The 18,631-nt window shown below is 49.4% G+C and overlaps 1 protein-coding gene across 7 annotated transcripts in view; it reads left to right on the forward strand.

The window, feature by feature from the left end:
- Positions 1 to 18,631, forward strand: part of HRH1 (histamine receptor H1) — a 201,836-nt gene that overhangs the window by 102,326 nt on the left and 80,879 nt on the right. For 2 of the 7 annotated variants that reach the window (XM_084989501.1, XM_084989499.1), the window contains exons 1-2: positions 2,035 to 2,107; positions 15,068 to 15,145. The exons of 3 other annotated variants lie outside the window; for them this stretch is intronic. Coding sequence is in view for 1 of the 4 variants with exons in the window: in XM_084989499.1 (XP_084845625.1) it covers positions 15,142 to 15,145 (4 nt within the window). In the remaining 3 variants the exon portion in view is untranslated. Of the gene's footprint in view, positions 1 to 1,376; positions 1,418 to 2,034; positions 2,108 to 5,855; positions 6,047 to 15,067; positions 15,146 to 18,631 lie in introns of those variants that run through there. 2 more of the 7 variants (XM_084989498.1, XM_021071107.2) reach the window with 2 other exon arrangements.

Genomic DNA, 18,631 nt, shown 5'->3' on the forward strand with positions numbered 1-18,631 from the left:
ACATCAAGGATATGGCCCAGGTTGTCTCATGATACATCCATTTCAAATGCCACAACAAAGCAACACATACCCTAAGGGCTTCAAGTTATGTTTGACATACTATTTCTAAAATGCTGATGTTTCTAAGAATGCTGATCACTTTGGACTTAGCAGTCCTAAAACTAGCCCAGGAAGTGAAACTTTGGAGAGGAATTCCAAATAATCATGGCTCTGCTGAATTGCAGAAAGGAGAGAGAGGGGAATGGATATGGACCCAGCCATTTCCGAGATCTTTTTTCCTCTCACTCCTATCAGCCCTACAGCTGTAGGGAGCAGAAACGCATTTCCTCTAGAGTTTATAACAGTTGCTACCACAAATGCTAACTCAGTTCCAAAGGGTGTATCAGTCTGGCAAAGTGTAGAATATGGATTCCCAGGGAATCACCAGGGAATGAGAGGTGGTTGCGTGGCTTCAGGGTGAGTCCTGGTTTGGGGGTAATGCTATTGCACAGGGGGTTGGTCAGAGGCAAGGGGAATCCCTTGCCTCTCTGATTTGTAAAGGTCAGAGCTGGTACCTGAGATAGTAACATGCTCTGTTAGTTATCCAGAATCCAAAGCCTTCTATTTGTGGGCCTTAATGTCAGCCCTTTAAATCCCCACCTTGTGGTCAGGTTTAGTGGTCTGTGAGCTATTATTTATGGAGCACTTGCTAAGTCCTTTATGTAAATGACCTTCTCGAACTTTCCAGAAGCCTCATTGAGGTGAAGATTATAGTACAGGGATTATGCCTTTGGATCTTGTAGCCAAGGCTGCATTAGGCTGGATTCCTGGTTCTCCTGTGTGACTTTGAGTAAGTTACTTAGCCTCTCTCTGTCCCAGTTTTCTTCTCTGCAAAGTAATGATAATAATAGTTCCTACTTATTCAGGATGTTGTGAGGATTAAATGAGTATGCCCCTGCAGCATTTAGAAAAGTGCATGGCACAACAGCCGCTGTTGTCACTAACCCTCGTTTTACAGCTGTGGGCCTCATGGTGGGAGATCACTTAGGTTCCATACACAGCTCATGAAGCTGGGCCTCTCACTATGCATTTAACCACCATGGAGTGGAATTGCCTCTACTCAGAAGAGGCTTGGATACCCCCAAACCTGCACCCAGCCACCCTGCCCCAGTTCCCTCCTTCTCAAACATCCCCCTCTCCCTCTGAGTCTGGGTGTCTCTTTTGAAGTGTTGAGATAAGCTAACAGTGTAGAGGTTCCAGTGGAGACCTCCTGGCACTGAGCAGGGATAGAAAACTGCTTCTGTCCCCAGCTCTGGAAGTGAAGGCAGCCAGGAAGAATTCTCAGGTTTCCAGCGTCAGGGGCAGAGGTTCCTGCAAAAGAGCCACCCCCCTCCCTTACCCTTCAGGATGCCAATTAGAACTTGCTGAATTTTGAAACGTGAGCTCATCTGTACAGACTAGGGGGAAACAGCGGAAGGGTGCGGAGTTCTAGACCTTGCGGGGCGGGGGCGGGGGGGGGAGGTCTCTCTAGTGCCCCATGGAAACTCTCCAGGAAGGTCCCTGTCTGTCAGTGTTAGTCTTTCTCTCCCTGTCTTTGACTGTCTTTTTCTGGTTTGGCCTCTCTAGAAGGGATCAGGGGAAGTGGGGTATCACTATGCATCTTTGTCAGTAGAGCAATGGTTCACTTTGCGAAACATCCTCACATCACTGCCTCTGCTTCCTTATCTTGACTTAATCTATTTCTGTCTGCCCTTAGGGTGTGTGTGTGTGTGTGTGTTTGTGTGTGTGTGTAGCGAGGTGGTGTGGGGAGTTCTCGCCAAGGTTCTGAATCTCCTTTCGCCTCTCCCTCCGGACCCAGGGAGCCTCCCCACCTCTCAGAGCCTAAAGCTAGGAAGCCCTGCGGAAGCAGCTCCAACCCTGGGGCTGCCTAGGAGGCGGGGGCACTGAGGACCCGGGGCCCGGGTCTCCGCCTCCCTCCCCGCCTCCCTCCCTCCAGGCTGCCCCCCCCCCCGCGGGCTCCTCCTCCTGGGCCCCGCCTCCTCGGTCCGCTCCCCTGGTACCCCAACCGCCACCGAGCACCGAGCAGCCTGGCCGCGGCCGCGGTGCCACCAAACTTTCCCCGGAGCCGGTGAGTCGGAGTGGAGCGCCGGCAGGGAGCGAGCAAGGGGCAGGCAGGGGCTGGAGCGGGGCCGCGGGGTGAGGCTGTGCGCGGCCGGGCTTGGGTCTGGACATCCACGCAGAGCCCCCCGGAGCCGAGGACGTGGGGTGGGCGCGCTCGGGAGCCTGGGGATGTGGGCGACGCGGGTAGGGTCCCCGAGTGCAGCTGGCTCCGGCTGACTCCGCGGCACCCTATCTGGCACCTAGCTCCGTCCCCCGCCCTGACGCGCAGACACCTGTGGCTTCACCCGGGTTCGCTGGGGTGTGTGGCCCTAGTGTCTACCTCGGGCTCTGACACGGAGAGAGCGAGCCTCCAGTTTCCCCAGAGCTGCCCCAGCCTCCGAGTTTGATGCTCCTGGTGGTCCCAGCCCATCTGTCGAGTGTGATGCCTGTGCCAGGCACTGGGCATCCATGATCTCTTTAGGTTCTCCCTGTAACTCAATAAGCCGGGTATTACCATCCCATTTTACAGAGAAAGAAAGAGGCTCAGAGAGAGAAAGTTGTGCCCAGTAGCACTGCCGAGTTAAGAGAGAGCCAGGAATTTGAGACCAAGTTAGCCAGACCCAAGGCACTTAACCACACGCGGGCGATCTCCAGATTCAGCGTTATCAGGGGACGGGTGTGGGAAGCGTGGAGACCACCGTCCAGCTGCGGACCACCTCCTCCTCGTTGTGCTGCGCGGAGAACCCTTTGGAAAAAGGGCTGGCCATTACTGTAATGCAGTGGATTCTGGTGGCACTCGCGCGTTAGAACGGCCCTTTCAGGTGAGAGGGGCCAAATTCTAGAAGTTGCTCTCGATTTTTCTGGAAGGAGCCAAGGAAGTCAGGAGCAGGGGCTGAAGTGCAGCAGTTCTTCACGGAAGCCTCTTTTCCCCGCCCTGGGTGACTCTCCCCTCCCACTGCCGCCCAAGGAGACCCCACCTCGATCCGTTAATGCCGAGGTATCCGCTCTGCCTAGGAACTGCTAGTGCAGAGATGCTCCAGGCAGGGTCTCTCTCCTCCAGCAGGGGGCTCCACCTCAGGTCTGGAGCCCGATGACGAAGGAAAGCTGGGAGTACTGTGTGAGCAAGGTCCCCTGGCAGGAAGGTGCTTGGAGAACTCTTTCCCTGATGAAGACTAGATCCTGGTGACTGGAGCACAGATGGAGTGTCTCCAGAGCATGAAGGAGAGAGGAACTGGGAGTCTGACAGGCAGGTCTCAAATGCCCCAATCTTGGCTTTAATCTTGGGGCCAGCCTGAACCAGCAGAGAGGAAAAGAGGGAGAGGGAGGGAAGTTGGGAGAATGGACTCGTCAGAGTATCATTAGGCATTATCCCACTTAGTTTTCACAGGAGCTTTGCAATGTAGACACTATTATTACTACCTTCATTGGACAGATGGTTTGTTGAGGCCCAGAGAGGTTAAATAACTTGCCTGAGGTTGCCCAGCTGGTCCATGGGAGAGTTGGAATTTGAACACAGGTCTTACCTGACTCCTTCCAGATTATCAGTGACACTCACACTGCAGATGAGACCTTCCATCTGCAGCAAAGGTGAAAATAGATGCCAGCCAGCAGGGACCCCGATGCCCCCACACCACTTTCCTTTCTCTAGGGTAGGTGTTGTGTAAGAGGCTTGCTGCTAAGAAGAAATCCCTGACTCCCCATGTCAATTCCCTAATATGACCCAGGGCTGGCTGAATTCTCACACAGAGGCCTGAGGCTGCTGCCTCAAAAAGTATTTCCCCTGGTGGAGGGAAAGGGAGGCTGGTACCATTTTGAAGGGGAAGAGAGAATCCCTCCAGGGTAGCAATGGCCCGGTTGCTTGAGCATGGTTTCAGAGCTGGGTGGAGGCCAGAGCTTCTTCCAGGTCCCTGCAGCCCAGAGGTGTTTGGCCAGCGCTGGACTGGGGGTGGTCTTTTCTGGCCTGTAGCTGAGTGTCTCAAGTAGGAAGAACTTGTATCTGAACTTCCTCCCCTCAGACTCTCTCAGAATTCCATGTTCCTGTTTGCATGTTCCTTTTTTATGATCAAGGAATGCCTGGTGGAAATGGTGTGGCCTTTCTATAACAAAGGGAAAGCATGGCAAAGAGGTCAAAAGTGTGGATTCCAGAGTTGGCTTAGAACCCAGCACTGTCACTTATGAGCTCTGTGGCCTTGGGCAAGTTACTATACCTCTCTGTTCCTCAGTTTCTCCATCTTTAGGATGGGAGTATTCTTAGAACATTTGTCACTGGGTTGGGGAGAAAACTAATTGTGTTCATATGCATAAAGCATCTAGATGGTGCCAGTTGATACATAAAAGTACTATTCGAATGTTAGTCGTCACTATGGTTACTACTAAGGTCAAAGAGGCCCGGCTTGGTAGCCTGGCTCTGCCATCTGCAAGCTGCCGGACTTGCGTTAGACTCTTGCTTTCTCATCTGTGAAGGGGGAACAGTCTAGTGTGAGATGGAATGTAAGAAGTCTGAGTGCAGACGTATTTAAACTTTTGGTGCCTACAAGGCACTCAGCAAACACGATTACCCCACTCCTTCACGCTGTAGCTTGAACTGGATGCTCTGGCACCCTTTTGAGGGCCATGGATTGGTGACAGTTTTCTGACAGGAAAGACACCCTTCTTATCTTTCTACCCAGAATCACACTTCATGGTCATTTCCCAGGAACAAGTGTGGGCCTCTTGGTGGCCATGGCCGTGGGATGGCAGAGGGTAGGTCTGAAGTTCATTTCATAAGATCTGCCCTGTCCTCACCAAGATAAAGATGTCAATGGAACATATCACCCCAGCTGCCTTTCAGATTGCTATTTTGTGCATCTTTCAGGCAAAGGGGACATACCCAGAGTTCTGAATTTTTTTCCCCTTAAAGATAGAATGGTGGAGAAAAAAAAAAAAAGTTCAGCATTAGAACCCCAGCCCTGGCCCTTTGAGCTGAGTGACCTTGGGCATCAGTTTCCTCATCTGCAAAATGGCCATTAATCATATTTTCCAGTGTCTGTATCTCAGGGTTAATTCCAGGATGGAAAAAAAAAAAAGAAGAAGGAAAAAAGCAGATAGTATAAATTGGCAAAGAATTACATGCAATTGTAAGTCATTCTCATTAGCATTCCGGCTGGGCGTTAACTGTAATTGCTCCTGATCCAAGACATTTTATCTGAAAGATGTACCTGGCAGAAGATCATTCAAGCTCAGTCACCTGCTGCCCTCCCTTTCACAGTGACACTGAGCATTGCTGAATCTTGGGATGTAATTATAATAAAGCTCCAGTGTCTTATTTATAAGTGACTCACTTCTGCCATTAATGGTGGCCGCGGACTCAGCACACACTCATTGGGAACAATGCCGCTGATGCCAGGGGGAGGGGGTACAGGATGCCTCTCTTCTTTTATGCATTCATCTTCCCTGCTGTAATTCTCCAGTGATAATGCATGAGGATCACATGGGCCAGGATCGAAGCTGACAGTTCTTAATTTGTGCAGCAGCTTGGATGGCAAGACCCATTGAAACTTGTCGCTGCCAGTGGAGTGGATGTTAGAAACCATTACATCACAGAAGAGAGGATAGAGCAGAGGAGGGCAAGGAAGGCACCTCAGGGGGTGGTTAGAAGCATGGATTTTGGTTTCCAACAGACCTGAGTTTGAATCTTGGTTATGCCAGCATGTTAGTTGTGCTGTGATTTTTGTCTATCTTCCCACCTCTTCTCTGAGTTCTGAAAGAGCAGGGACCATGTCCATCTTATTCACCAGGGTATTCATAGCTCCTGGCACATAGAAGGGCTTATGAATGAAGAAGGAAGGAAGGAAAGAAGGGAGGGAGGAAAGGAGGAAAGAAAAAGAAAGAAAGAAGAGAGAGAAAAAGAAAAAGGAAGAAAAGAAAAGGAAGAAAAAAGCGAGGGAGGAAGAAAGGGAGGGAAGAAGAAAGAAAATATGAATTTTTGGTAAGTTGCTTGATTGTGCCTCAGCTTTCTAATCTGTAAAATGGGGCTAACATAGCACCTGCCTTACAGGTTGCCGGAGGACTGAATGAGGAAATGACACATACAGAATAAGCACTCAGCATTGCCCTTGATGATAAATTGATGTACAGAAGCAAGGACGCAGCTGGCCTTATCTGGGAGAGAGAACTTTTCCCCCCACCCTCAGGCCAACAAGGGGCAATAATGCTAGTTGTAAGAATCCCTGTATTTATACAACACTCTGCAAAGTGCTTTGTTTTCTTTTTTTATTGAAATATAGTTGATTTACAATGCTTAGCATGTACAGCAAAGTAATTCAGTTACATATATATGTAGCTTATTATGATATTAAATATAGTTCCTTGCGCTATACAGTAAGTCCTTGTTGTTTACCTCTTATACATATATAGTAGTGTTTATCCGTTTATCCCAAATTCCCAATTTATCCCGTACTCACCCCCAGCAAAGTTCTTTCTTATCCAATGACTCCTCACAACTAGACGGGAATGGCAATCCCTGTTTTACAGGTGAGGAAACCTGAGGCTCAGAGGGCTTCTGATAAAGATTATCTCCCAAAACGCTAGCGTAAACATTATACCTAATTGTCACATGTGGACAGATCCTCCACGAGGGGCAGTGGGTGGGAACACCCATAGTTGCACATTTTAGAAGCACCAGGGGCTAGAAAACAAGTCCAAGTTACTCTGATCTGCCAAATGGTGTTCCTGCTGAGCTCTCTCTTGTGCATCAGGGTTGGAGGGTGCAGGATTTACATTTTGGTGAATATGGTGTCTCTCTCCATTGTTTAGGATACAGCTTAGTTTCCTCATTTTCCCTTGGTGGTCTTGCACAAATTTGTTAGATGTATTCCTAGTTATTTTGATATTTTGTCTGCTATTGTATATCTATCTATATCTATCCACACATACATATTTTTTAAATTAACGCTATTGTTGGTTGCTTTGGAGAGAAATATTTTTGCATTTTGCATATTGATTTTGTTTCAGAAATCTTGCTAAATTCTCTAATTCAAGAAAGTGTTTTTGTGGATTGTTGTGGAAATGATGTTTATGCAATTGCAGGAGGTGCAAATAACTATTTTGTTTCTTCCTTTCCAATCCTTTTTTTCCTTTATTCCCACCCACTGCCCCTCGTGGAGGATCTGTCCACATGTGACAATTAGGTATAATGTTTACGCTAGCGTTTTGGGAGATAATCTTTATCAGATTAAAGAAGCTCCATTCTTTTTTTTTTTTTTTTTCTTGTTTTTTTAGGGCCGCACTCGCCGCATATGGAGGTTCCCGGGCTAAAGGTTGCATCAGAGCTGTAGCCGCCGGCCTATGCCACAACCACAGCAACACCAGATGTGAGCCGTGTCTACAACCTACACCACAGCTCACGGCAATGCCAGATCCTTAACCCACTGAGCAAGACCATGAATCGAACCAGCATCCTCATGGATACTAGTCAGATTCGTTTCCACTGAGCCACGACAGGAACTCCAAGAAGTTCCGTTCTATTCCCAGTTTGCTGACTATTTCTTTATAGTCATAAATGAAAGTAGGTGTTTTTCTGCATCTGCTCAGGTGATTACGTGATTTTTATTTTTCAATTTGTCAATATGGTGAATCACACTGATTTTTTTTTTTTTGAAATCTTTTTTTTTTTTTGATTTTCCCACTGTACAGCAAGGGGGTCAGGTTATCCTTACATGTATACATTACAATTACATTTTTTCCCCCACCCTTTGTTCTGTTGCAACATGAGTATCTAGACATAGTTCTCAATGCTATTCAGCAGGATCTCCTTGTAAATCTATTCTAAGTTGTGTCTGATAAGCCCAAGCTCCCGATCCCTCCCACTCCCTCCCCCTAAAATCAGTGTGGGCTGTCCTGTCGCATCTTCATTGCTGGATTCTGTCTCCCGATGTTTTTGTTGCGGGCTTTAGGATCATGAGTTCATGAGTGAGATGCACTGGTGATTTTTCCATTCTGGTGTTTACTTATCAGACTTTGGTGTCAAGGTTACGCTGGCCTCACAAAACAAGGTGGACCTTGTTCCCACTTGTTCAGTTCTCTAGAAGAGATTGTGTAAGCTGGGTGTTGTTTTGGTCAAGTGTTTGAGAACTCATGAGTGGGCCCCCAGTGGGTGGGAGCCCAGCGCAGGGTGGGGAGGATAGCTGGTTTCAGCTCACTCCAAGGAGGAACTTTCCAACAAAAAGCAGCTCAGGCGGCCTTGGGAGGAAGTTGGCAGAAGCTGTGCACCCAGCTGTCCTGACCATGGCGGAAGAACCAGCCTTGGTCTCCAAGGAGGGTTCTCCAAACCTGTGATCCTAGATGAAGGGAGTTCCATGCAGGGGGAAAGTCTGGTGTCCATCTCCTCCTGCTTCTAAAATTGCTTCGTCTGCAGACAGTGTCCTGGCAGTGAATTTCTGTTCCCCAGTGCCTGCAGTGGAGGGACCTGACTCCATGCATGCCTCCCCTTTCCATCTCTGTGACAGCAGTTTGCCTGGAATCTTTAGGACCTGGGGCCACACCCTCCAGCCAGTTCCCTGTGACCCCAGGGTAGCTAGATTTTGACAAGCTTCTTAGCCGAATAGTCCCTCAGTCCTCTTTTCTAAGGTGCCAGGCCCTGGGCTAACTTGGATCATCTCTCTTAACCCCCATAACAAAGCCACAAAGTAGCTGCTGTTACCCCCATTACTCAGACTAGGAAAACAAGGTTTCTGGCTGTGAATGGTTGTAATGGTTTCACAGTAAATTATCACCCTCTAACCTCTGTGGGCTTAGGTGTACAATGAAGGTCTCACTCAGTTTTCTTCTCACATATTTCCCTCAATGTCCCTGACCTGTTTCTTTCCCTCATCTCTGTCCCCTGCATCATCAGATCCACAATTGCTCTACGTCTTCAGAGGCAGAGCTCACAACTCCAGGGGGCACCATTCAGGTGGTTTTCTACTGCAGGCCTCAGGCTTTGCAACCTGGACACCCCATCCTCGGCAGCGGGTCTCCTTCCAGCTGTCTGTTGGGGTGTTGAACTTTCTGCCTATTCCAGTGGCTGAGCATCAGAGTCACAGCAGGTCACATGGCAGAGCATGAGGGGAGGAGAGCAATGGGCGTCTGTATGGCGAGGCTCAGTGATTCTCAGAGCATAAATCATAATAGTTCGTAAACTGCTTCCCCCTTCTTTTTCTCGCTTTTTTTTTTTTTCTTTCTTTCAAAGTTTCTAGGCAGTTTTCGCTGGGTTTATTCTTTCAGGAGAACTTGATTTATTTACTAGCTGGCTTTTTTTTTTTTTTTTTCTGTCCCTGGAGAGAATCATCACTCCATAAATCCATCCTCCCGGCCCTCTCCCCCAGCTCCCTTGCCAGCCTGCCATTCCAGCCAGAGGTTCTGCGCACATGAGTGTTGATGCTGGGCTTTTAATGGAAGCCTGTTTTCTTTCCTTTTTCCTTGACATTTAACTGCTTGCATGGTGGGTCCACCCTGATGGGCCTAACATGAACCCCTGAGTGAGCTCAGAGTCAGCCTCCCTGGAGCATGATGGGCTAACTGCGAAGCATCTCCCAAGGTCTCCCCAAAGTAGATTTAGGGGAAACCCTGAATTCTGCATTTAAATCAGACCATCTCCTGAAGACAAGTTCATGTGAGGTAAAAAGAGACATAGACAAAATGGACTTATATTTATAAACTCCATTGTATAAAGAATGCATGTAATTCAGTTTCTGGTTAAAAGCAAAGGTTCCAGCCATGTCGACTCAGATCCTGGCTCCACAGCTTTCCAAAATATGTCCCAGGCAGGCCGTCCAATCTGTCTTTGCCTTGATTCCCTCAGTGAGAAGGTAGGGTGAGTGAGTGTGTTAACTTACAGGATTGTTATGAGAATAAAATGAGTCGTGAGGTTGGAAAGAATTAATATTTGAAAAGCATTTATAGGAGAACCTGGCACCTTAGGAGTGTTCATTAAAGAAACCAATGAATAAATAACTCTTTTATATGGATTTCTTCCCCCCCAAGAAATTGGGAGTTATTTTTGTCATGTTTCAAAATAAATCCCCCTGGATTTTAAAAATTGGAAGCTATATTAACCCTGCACATTAATTTCTGACTCACCCCATGTGATGAGTGCTTTTTGTGAGATGATATTTTCTTGAATTAGTGTGGAGGCTCCTTGAGGGCGTGCTGCATGCTACTTTGTGGAAGATCTCCAAAGTGAAGATAATTTTTAAAAGTGCAAGACCCTAGAGGCAGGTGGGTTTGGTGGCAATAGTTGGGGTTTCAGAGTTTTGACCTGGATGCACATCCTAATGCCCTAAATAGTTATCTCTTTGGCTTGGGAGGAAGCATGTTAACCTCCCTGGCCTCAGTTTCCACCTCTGTAAAAAGGGAATCGTAATTTTTTTTTGTCTTTTTAGGGCTGCTCCCATGGCATATGGAGGTTCCCAGGCTAGGGATCTAATCGGAGCTGCAATTGCCAGGATCTGAGCCATGTCTGTGACCTACACCACAGCTCACGGCAATGCCGGATCCTTAACCCACTGAGCAAGGCCAGGGGTCAAACCCACTTCCTCCTGGATCCTAGTCCATTTCGCTAACTACTTAGGCACGATGGCAACTCTGGGAAAAGTAATGCTAATTATATTAGCACCACCTCTCACAGCATTATTGAGAGCCTCTTCCCCCAGATCTTGCAATGGCTTGTACCTTCCCATCACTGAGGACTCAAAGATGTGTCCTCCTCGGAGAGCCCTTCCCTGACTACCCCGTTTTGACCCCAGTCCAGTCCCTGTCTGTAGATTTTCTTTATCACCGCCACCAGGTTGCCAGCTCCAGAGGTATAGGGATGTCATCTGCCCAGTTGATAGCTGTACCCGCTGTGTCTCTTTAATGGCCCCTGGCACCTATTAGGTATGCAATAAAAAGCTTACTGGATGGAGAAGGTGACTTCACAGCTAGATCCTTAAAGACAAGGGCCTGCCCTGATCATGCAAATGCCAGTAAAGACCCCCTGGTTGGTGAGGGTACCGGCACTTCATGGCACTCATGTGCCTAAAAATGCTTTTTAGGCGTTTCTGAAGTAGTAAGAAACACTGAGCATAGATGAGCTCTTTTCACAGTTGTAGCAGGAGCTCAGTGAATAGTTGTCAGTCTCTGACGGACTCATGCTCCCAGCACCCAGCCCCAGGCTTGACAAGGCTGAGAAGCACCACTGACAGGTTGGGAACACAGGACAGGGGCTTCTCCACTCCTCAGTCCTGTAGGGATTGAGGGGATGGTGAATAGCACTCTTCTGCCAGCCTGAGTTCTGGATCAACTGGGTATTAAGACAAAAAGCAAGGTAGCCGAGAACGAAGCGTCACCATTATTGCTGACCCGACTGACATTGGTGCATGTAGGCTGGCTAATGCCAAAGTCTAGAACATGTGGGGTTCTTCACCTGCCCTGGGAGCAGGCAAGACTGGGTTCCTGCAGAGTCTCTTTGGACTCATGCTCCCAGCAAGCAGGCTGGTTCCCAAAAGAATCTGAGAAGAGCTGAATTATATTTGCCTATTTCATCTCTCAAACCTCTTATCAATACATAGTACTGTGCAGGGATGCAGGGAGCAAGTGAAGAGTGGGAGAGAGGCCAGGCTCTGAGACTAGAGGAAGTCCCATTACAACGGAGGAAACAAGGGGCAGGAAACTGACAGGAGGCCCTGTGGGTGGGGGAGTGAGTCAAGAGAGGCAGGGAGATGCAGAGGCCACTGGTGCCTGCTTCTTATATGCGCCAGCAGACTAGGAAAGCAGGAGGGCCCCTCACCTTTCTGAGCCTTTCCAGCCGGCTGACAGAGGAAAGGAACTGTCATCTATTAAGAAAGCATTGCCACCCAGGGCTTTTGGTTCACTATGTCACCCCATCCTCTCAACAGCCGTGTGAGATAAGTGTTAGTGCACCCATTTTAGAGGTAAAAAAACTAAGGCTGGAGATGTGGACTGACATATGCTAGAGTGGAGCTGGCGAGACCAGGAAGGAGGCCGCTGCAGTCATCCAGATATGAGAGTAGGGTCTCTTGGACCAAAGGTGGTGGCCCTGGAGAGAAGTGGACAGAATGAGACTCTTTGGAGCAGGTGCAGAAGGACTGACAGGTGGCAGAGTATGTAGCTGGACAGGACAGTACTAGGGAGAGTGTCAAAGCAGTGCTGCTGGCTAACTTGTGCTGGGAGATTTGTTTTGTTTTTTGCACTTTGGGTAGAATAAATATGACCCTCCTGGGCAAAGATGATTCATTGAATTAAGAATTGCATAAATTCATTGAGTAATAATAAAAAATAATAATAATAAAAATATATTTAAAAAATAAAAATAAATAAAAATCTGAAAACAAATAAATAAATAAATAAACTGACAACCCAGAGGCTAAAAAAAAAAAGAATTACACAGGCACCACATCTGCACATGTCAGTGGAACTGAAACTGAAAACCACTGGCTATTAACTGGAAGTGCCTGCTGGGGTGTGCTCAGAGAGACTCGAACATGCAGCCTGTGATGAGAGTGAAAGGGAAAAGACGCTGGGTACACGTGTAAGAGGCTTGTAAGCGTGGGTCTCCCTTCCACCAGATGGAGAGGGACAGTGCTGTACCCCACTGCTGGTCACATTCCTCCCTCTCCCAACCTGACCTTGGGCCTGGTCCTCCACCCAGGGACCCCAACACAGCTCCACTGCCCCTGGGTGGTTCCCTGCCTGTCTCCCAGGGAAGAATCTGATCCAGTCACTTCCCTGCCCAAAACCAGTAACATCCTCTATAGCCATTAAATAGAATGAAACCCGAGTTGCACTGCTTGGAAAGATGTCTGTGGTAAATGCATAGTTAAATGAAAGGAAGTAGTAGCAGAATAACCTTGACATTGTAGGCTGAGTGTAGTGGTCCAGAGCCTGAGCTCTGGGGCTGCACTGAGTTTGGACCCTGGCTCTACCACTTAGTAGCCATGTGACCAGGAGCAAGTTCTTAACTTCTTTGTGCCTCAGGTTCTTCATTTGACAATAAGAGTAATAACAGTCCTCACTCCCAAAGGGTTGTGAGGGCTGAAAAGGAGTTAATGCATTGCAGTGCCTAGCCCAGTGCTTGGCTCCTAGTAGCACTCCATAAACGTCAGCTCTTACTACAATTATATAGGTTCACATACATCCAAAGGCACGTCTCTCCCTTCTCATCTCAGTCTTCTGAACTGAGATTAGAAGTCCCCTCTTCCAGGAGTTCCTATTGTGGCTCGGCAGATTAAAAATCTGATTAGCATACTTGAAGATGTGTGTTTGATCCCTTGCTAAGGATCTGGCATTGCTGCAAGCCGCAGCTGTGTCATAGGTCGCAGACATGGCTCAGATCCTGTACTACTGTGGCTCTGGCATAGGCCGGCAACTGCAGCTCTGATTCCACCCCTAGCCTGGAAACTTCCACAGGCTGCAGGTGTGGCTGTAAAACAAACAAACAAATGAACAAAACCAAAAAGTCCTGGGCTAGGCCCCTTCTCTGGACTCAAATCTACCACTTGTTACTCTTTATTGTAACAAAGAACATGGGCTGTGGCTTCCCCATTGTATCCCTTGTACCTGTCACAGGGTCAAGGACATAATCGGCCTGTAGAAATACTTATAGAATGAGTGAGTGGCAGCAGAGCTCTGAAACATCAGGTTTCAAGGTGTGGCGATGAGGCGGAAGGACATTCCAGTCAGGTGGGAAGGCACGTGCTCCAGGAAGAACAGGTGGCCTGGGCGGCCCTCATCAATAGTGTGTGGTCAGGTGGGCAATTAAGGTGGAACAGAAAGCAGTTAAGGTGGGCAGGGAGCATGAGGAGTGGATGTCACAGGGAGAACATGGATAAGGACAGGGTCTGTAGGGCTGCCATCTCCTTCTCTCACTCCTGCCCTGACCCCCCAGGCTGGCTTAGGTGCCTCTGGAACACCGTGCTTATCGGAATGGAAAGTAAGTACCTGCTGGAGTTCCCATTGTGGCACACTGGAAACAAATTCAACTAGTATCCATGAGGATGCAAGTTCGATCCCTGCCCTCACTCAGTGGGTCAGGGATCCAGCGTTGCCATGAGCTGTGGTGTCGGTGGCAGACACAGCTTGGATCCCACATCGCTGTGGCTGTGGTGTAGGCTGTTTCCTCATCCACGCCTGCTTCTTCTCTGCCACATGGGGCTGCAGACCTAGGTTGTGTTGTGCGGTCTGACATATGGTTCCTGGTAGAAGTCTCTCCTGTTCTTATGGGAGTCCATGATTTATAGCTTCTCCATTGTAATCGGACCATTCCCCTGACTACGCTTCCATTGTGGAGCGCTTGTATCAAGCCAGAAACAAGAATGGCCTCGCAGTTCATTCTTGGGTCAGACAATGCCTTGGCCTTTGACCAGTCAGTGGTCTGCAGAAGAAAAATCCTCGCTTAAGTTTTGGGGGCTGAACAGAATCCTTGCCAAACCCACAGCAGAGATGCAGGAAGTTAAAGCTGGCGTTGGAGAGTTCATGGAGACAGGGCAGTGGACAGACAGACACAGCTATTGGCTTTAAAGGGTGATAAAGACAGAGGCTGGATGAGTAACAACCAAGTGGGATGTGATGTTCTTAGATGGGGAAGCACAGTGCTAACAAAGACTCAGAGAAGCTAAGTGGCTGGCCCAAGGCCACACAGCTAGTTTAGTCTAGTGGGGGTTTGAACTGACACTCTGCCCCCTTTCCCCTGTGCTAGGAAGCCCCTCAAGGTGAAGTGCTAATTGCCCAAAGCATTTTTTTGAAATCGCTCAGCCTTAGGTAACCCTTCTTGGTAACTTACACTGCATTTGTCCATTTAGCCCTTCCTTCTATAAATATAGAATGTGGGTGTTTCTAGATGTTAGACTGTTAGTGCCCTTTCTCCTGAGCTCCAGGCTAGGTAGCAGGTTAAGTCACAAAACTAAGCCTTGGGTTTCTGATGTTGAAACCTCACTGATACCCAGAGATTTTGTTGTTTTCTCTCTATTCCAAGTGGGAAAAAAACACACAGATGAGAAAGGAAGAAAAATCGAGTGAACATCTGGCTCTTCAGGTTGAAGGACAAGAATGAGTGAGTTACAGGGATGGGGGCCCCAGGTTTGGGCTGACATGGGGCCAGGCTGAGCTCACCGTGCCACTTCTGAATACCCAGGGCTCTCTCTGCGTCCTTGGTCACTAAGGAAAACCAAGCACTTTTCTTAAGAATACCTTTTATTCCCTTTCATCCCAGACACCAGGCTTTGTGTCTGTCCTTGCACTATCCATGTGACTTTGGAAACCCTGCAGCTGGGGGCAGGTCTCCACTTCTTTGCTGTTTGGTTTATAGTGTGGTCCTTGGGCGCCTTAGTGCCATCACCTAACATGAGGCAATGATGGTGATGGCTCTGCTGGGTGCCCAGGATTGTGCTCAGCTCTTTATATCTGTTGCCTCATTTGGCCTCCAAGCAGCCTTGTGCGTCAGGACTGTTGTCCCCGTCCCAGAGATAAGGAGCCCAGGCTCACAGAGCAAGAAAGTGGAAGACCTGGGCTTCTAGGCCAGGTCTGGCTCCCAGTCCCATGCTCCTTGAGGGAAGTTAGAGCTCCAAGGGACTTTGAGAGATGAGGGAGGCAGGCTCCTCCTGCAGAGGAGGAGAAAGGGGCTAGGAGGGGGAGGTGACCTCCCTGGGACCACACCTGCTGTAACAGTAGCATGGGCTCTGGAGCCCAGCTCCCCTAACCTCTTCAGGCAGAGCGTGCTCTTTCTAAGGCTCTCCACAGGGATCCAGACCCTCCGCCAGCATTCTGGTCCTAGGATCTTTGAACACTGGCCCTGGATGCCTTTCAGCCCCCACCCCTGGGCTCTCCATGTGCTTCCTCATCACCGTGTCTGCTGCCAACATACCCTCCTGCCTCCTCTGCCCCCTCTAAGTCTCCAAGAGTTTTATTCTGAGGGTTTTTTTTATTGTGATAAAATATACAGAGAGAAATAAGTGAATCTCATGGTATGTAAAGTGCATCTCAATAAGGTGGTCCCCCCGACCCCGCCCGGCCAGGGCTGTACTTGAGGCATATGGAGGCTCCCAGGCTAGTGGTCAAATTGGAGCTGCAGCTGCCGGCCTACACTACAGCCACAGCAATGCCAGATCCAAGCCACATCTGTGACCTACACCACAGCTCATAGCAATCCCAGATCCTTAACCCACTGAGCAGGACCAGGGATTGAACCCACAACCTCATGGATACTTGTCGGGTTTGTTACCTGTGCCCCAATAGGAACTCCTCAATAAAGCTGTTTTTAAAAAGGAAAGGAAGGAGAGGGGCCTGGGTGGGGTGGGGTGCCTGTTCCAAATTTCCTTTTCTATGGTGCCTCTTCCAGGAAGGCCTCCCTGTTAGCAGGTTGTCTGGGGTTGCAGGGACTAGAGACGTGCCCAGGTTAGCTTGGGTTAATGGGGTTAATGGGGTTTGTTGTCTGATACAGGGGGGATGTGACAAAGGCAGAAAGCAGTGTCACTGCATACTGCGAAACCCCACAGGAACCGCAGGGTTGTTCGGATCCACTGGAACCTCGCTAACCTGCCTCCCACCCCCCTCACGGATGTCTTCCACTTACCACTTGGGTTTGAGGAGCCTCTGCTCCTTGCTCTCCACTTTGGCTGATCCTGCTTCTGCCAACTAACTCTTTTCTTCTTCCTTCCTTTTCTCTACTCCACCTTCATTCATTCAGCAAACACTTACTGAGCACCTATGTGCCCCAGGCCCTCCTGCAGGCACTCCAGATGCTATGCAGAACAAAGCAAAGATGCCCGCCCAGGTGGAGCCTCTTTCTACCTCCTGGCTTCTTCTGGCCCTTGACATCTGTTGTCTCCTGGCTTCTGCAGCCTCATGGCTTTTGATTTCTGCCCCTGATTATTACCAACTGCTGCTGTTCTGCGAGTTTCACATTCAGCCTCTCAAGAAGGAATCTTATTAGTTCAGTTAGGCGGTGTCTGGTTGTCCAAAAATTTTGCCCAGGCCACCCTACAGATAACCCATGAATAGGGGTCAAGGACTCCTCTGAGCGGTGAGGGATAACAGGATGGACAGTCCTGGCTTCCTGGAGCTTACATGCTTGTGTGGGGCCAGGCAGGAAATATATTGACAGATGGATGTATAATGCAGTGCTGAGCATCAGTGATGAGAAGGTGGGAAAATAGGAGGGGTCATCTGCACAGGGTGGGAGGGGTGGCATTTGAGTCACAAGAGGAATTGATTCAGGCTCGTATCTGAGGGAAAAGCATTCTGAGCAGAGGGAACAGCAAGGCCCTGGGCTGAAGGTAGTTTCGAATGTTCTAGAAAGAGTGAGGGAGCTTCAGTCACTGGAGCAGGGCAAACAAGTGTGAGTGTAGGGGACAGGGTCAGAAAGGTCACAGGCTGGATGAGCAGGTTCCTGACGGCCATAGTGAGGACCTGGCTTTTGTTAGGAAGACACTGGAAAAGTTTTGGCCTCTGATGACAGGATCAAATGTGTGTGAGAAGCACTGCCCCACCTGCCGTGTGGACGAGACACAGAGGGAGGGGTGTGGTGGCCAAGTGACCTTCGGGAGGCTGGCTGTGGCCACCACGGGAAGGGATCAGCTTCCAGGTCTGTTTGGAAGGTCGAACGGAGCCTAACAGGTGTCTCTCTAATGCACTCCAGTCACTTGGGGGTCACAGGCACCACACTTTTTCATTCCTGAGGGGCTCCCCTGGGCTGCCAGTGTGGGGTTTTCTGACCTATGACACGAGTGTTATGAGTGGGTCTCCCTCCTCTGTGAGTGAGCAGAGCCCCAGCAGGCTCCTGGCACAAAGTGTGTGCTGGCAGCCAAGCGCTGTTGCTGTGGGAGGACTAGGGCGACAACAAGGCCTCTGGGCTGCTTCTCCTGGCAGGTGCACAGCCACAGCTCCACTCACCCAGGAATCCTGGCTGGGAGTCACTCCAATTGGAGAAGGAGAAGCAGACCCCTGACCCGACTCCAGCCAGGAGCTCAGGCCTCAGTCCTCCCTGCCCCTCAGAGCAATGGCCCTCACTGTTGTGCAGAGTCCCAGAGAGGCCAAAGATTCACCCAAGAGCCTGCGGTGTGGCAGAGCCCTGGCCTGAACAACTGAGCCCTGGCCAAGAGGTGAGAAGTGATTAAAGGACTGGGCTTGGGACCCACAGAAATCTGAGTTTGAATCTTGACTCTGCCACTGACTGGCTGTGTGACCCTGGGTGTGTCCCTTTCCCTCTCTGTGCTTCGGTCTCCTTATCTGTGAAATTGGGATAATAAGTTCCCTGCCTGGTCAGGTGATGGATGTGAAGTCTTGGATAGGACCACACGGAGCGGGCACTTGACAGATGAGAGTGCCCTTCCCTCATCCCCAGGCCTGCGTGTCTGCGGCTCCTGCCTGGCATCCCTGCCAGCATTTTGAAGTAGATGCCTCACTGCCAGACGCTGCCATGGAAACCAAGTGATGGGGGAGTAGGAAAGGCCCAGAGGAGGTGTGGGGGAGGGGACGTCCTTTCCTCTCTCACCCTCCAGCCCACCTCAGCCAGCTCATTATAGCAGTGATGCTCAGAGGA

Source organism: Sus scrofa, chromosome 13 (genome assembly GCF_054392235.1).
Source record: "Sus scrofa isolate SSC_HxYL_T2T_F1_AM1 chromosome 13, Sscrofa_HxYL_maternal_Yorkshire_Landrace_v2.0, whole genome shotgun sequence".
Classification (NCBI taxonomy): Eukaryota; Metazoa; Chordata; class Mammalia; order Artiodactyla; family Suidae; genus Sus; species Sus scrofa.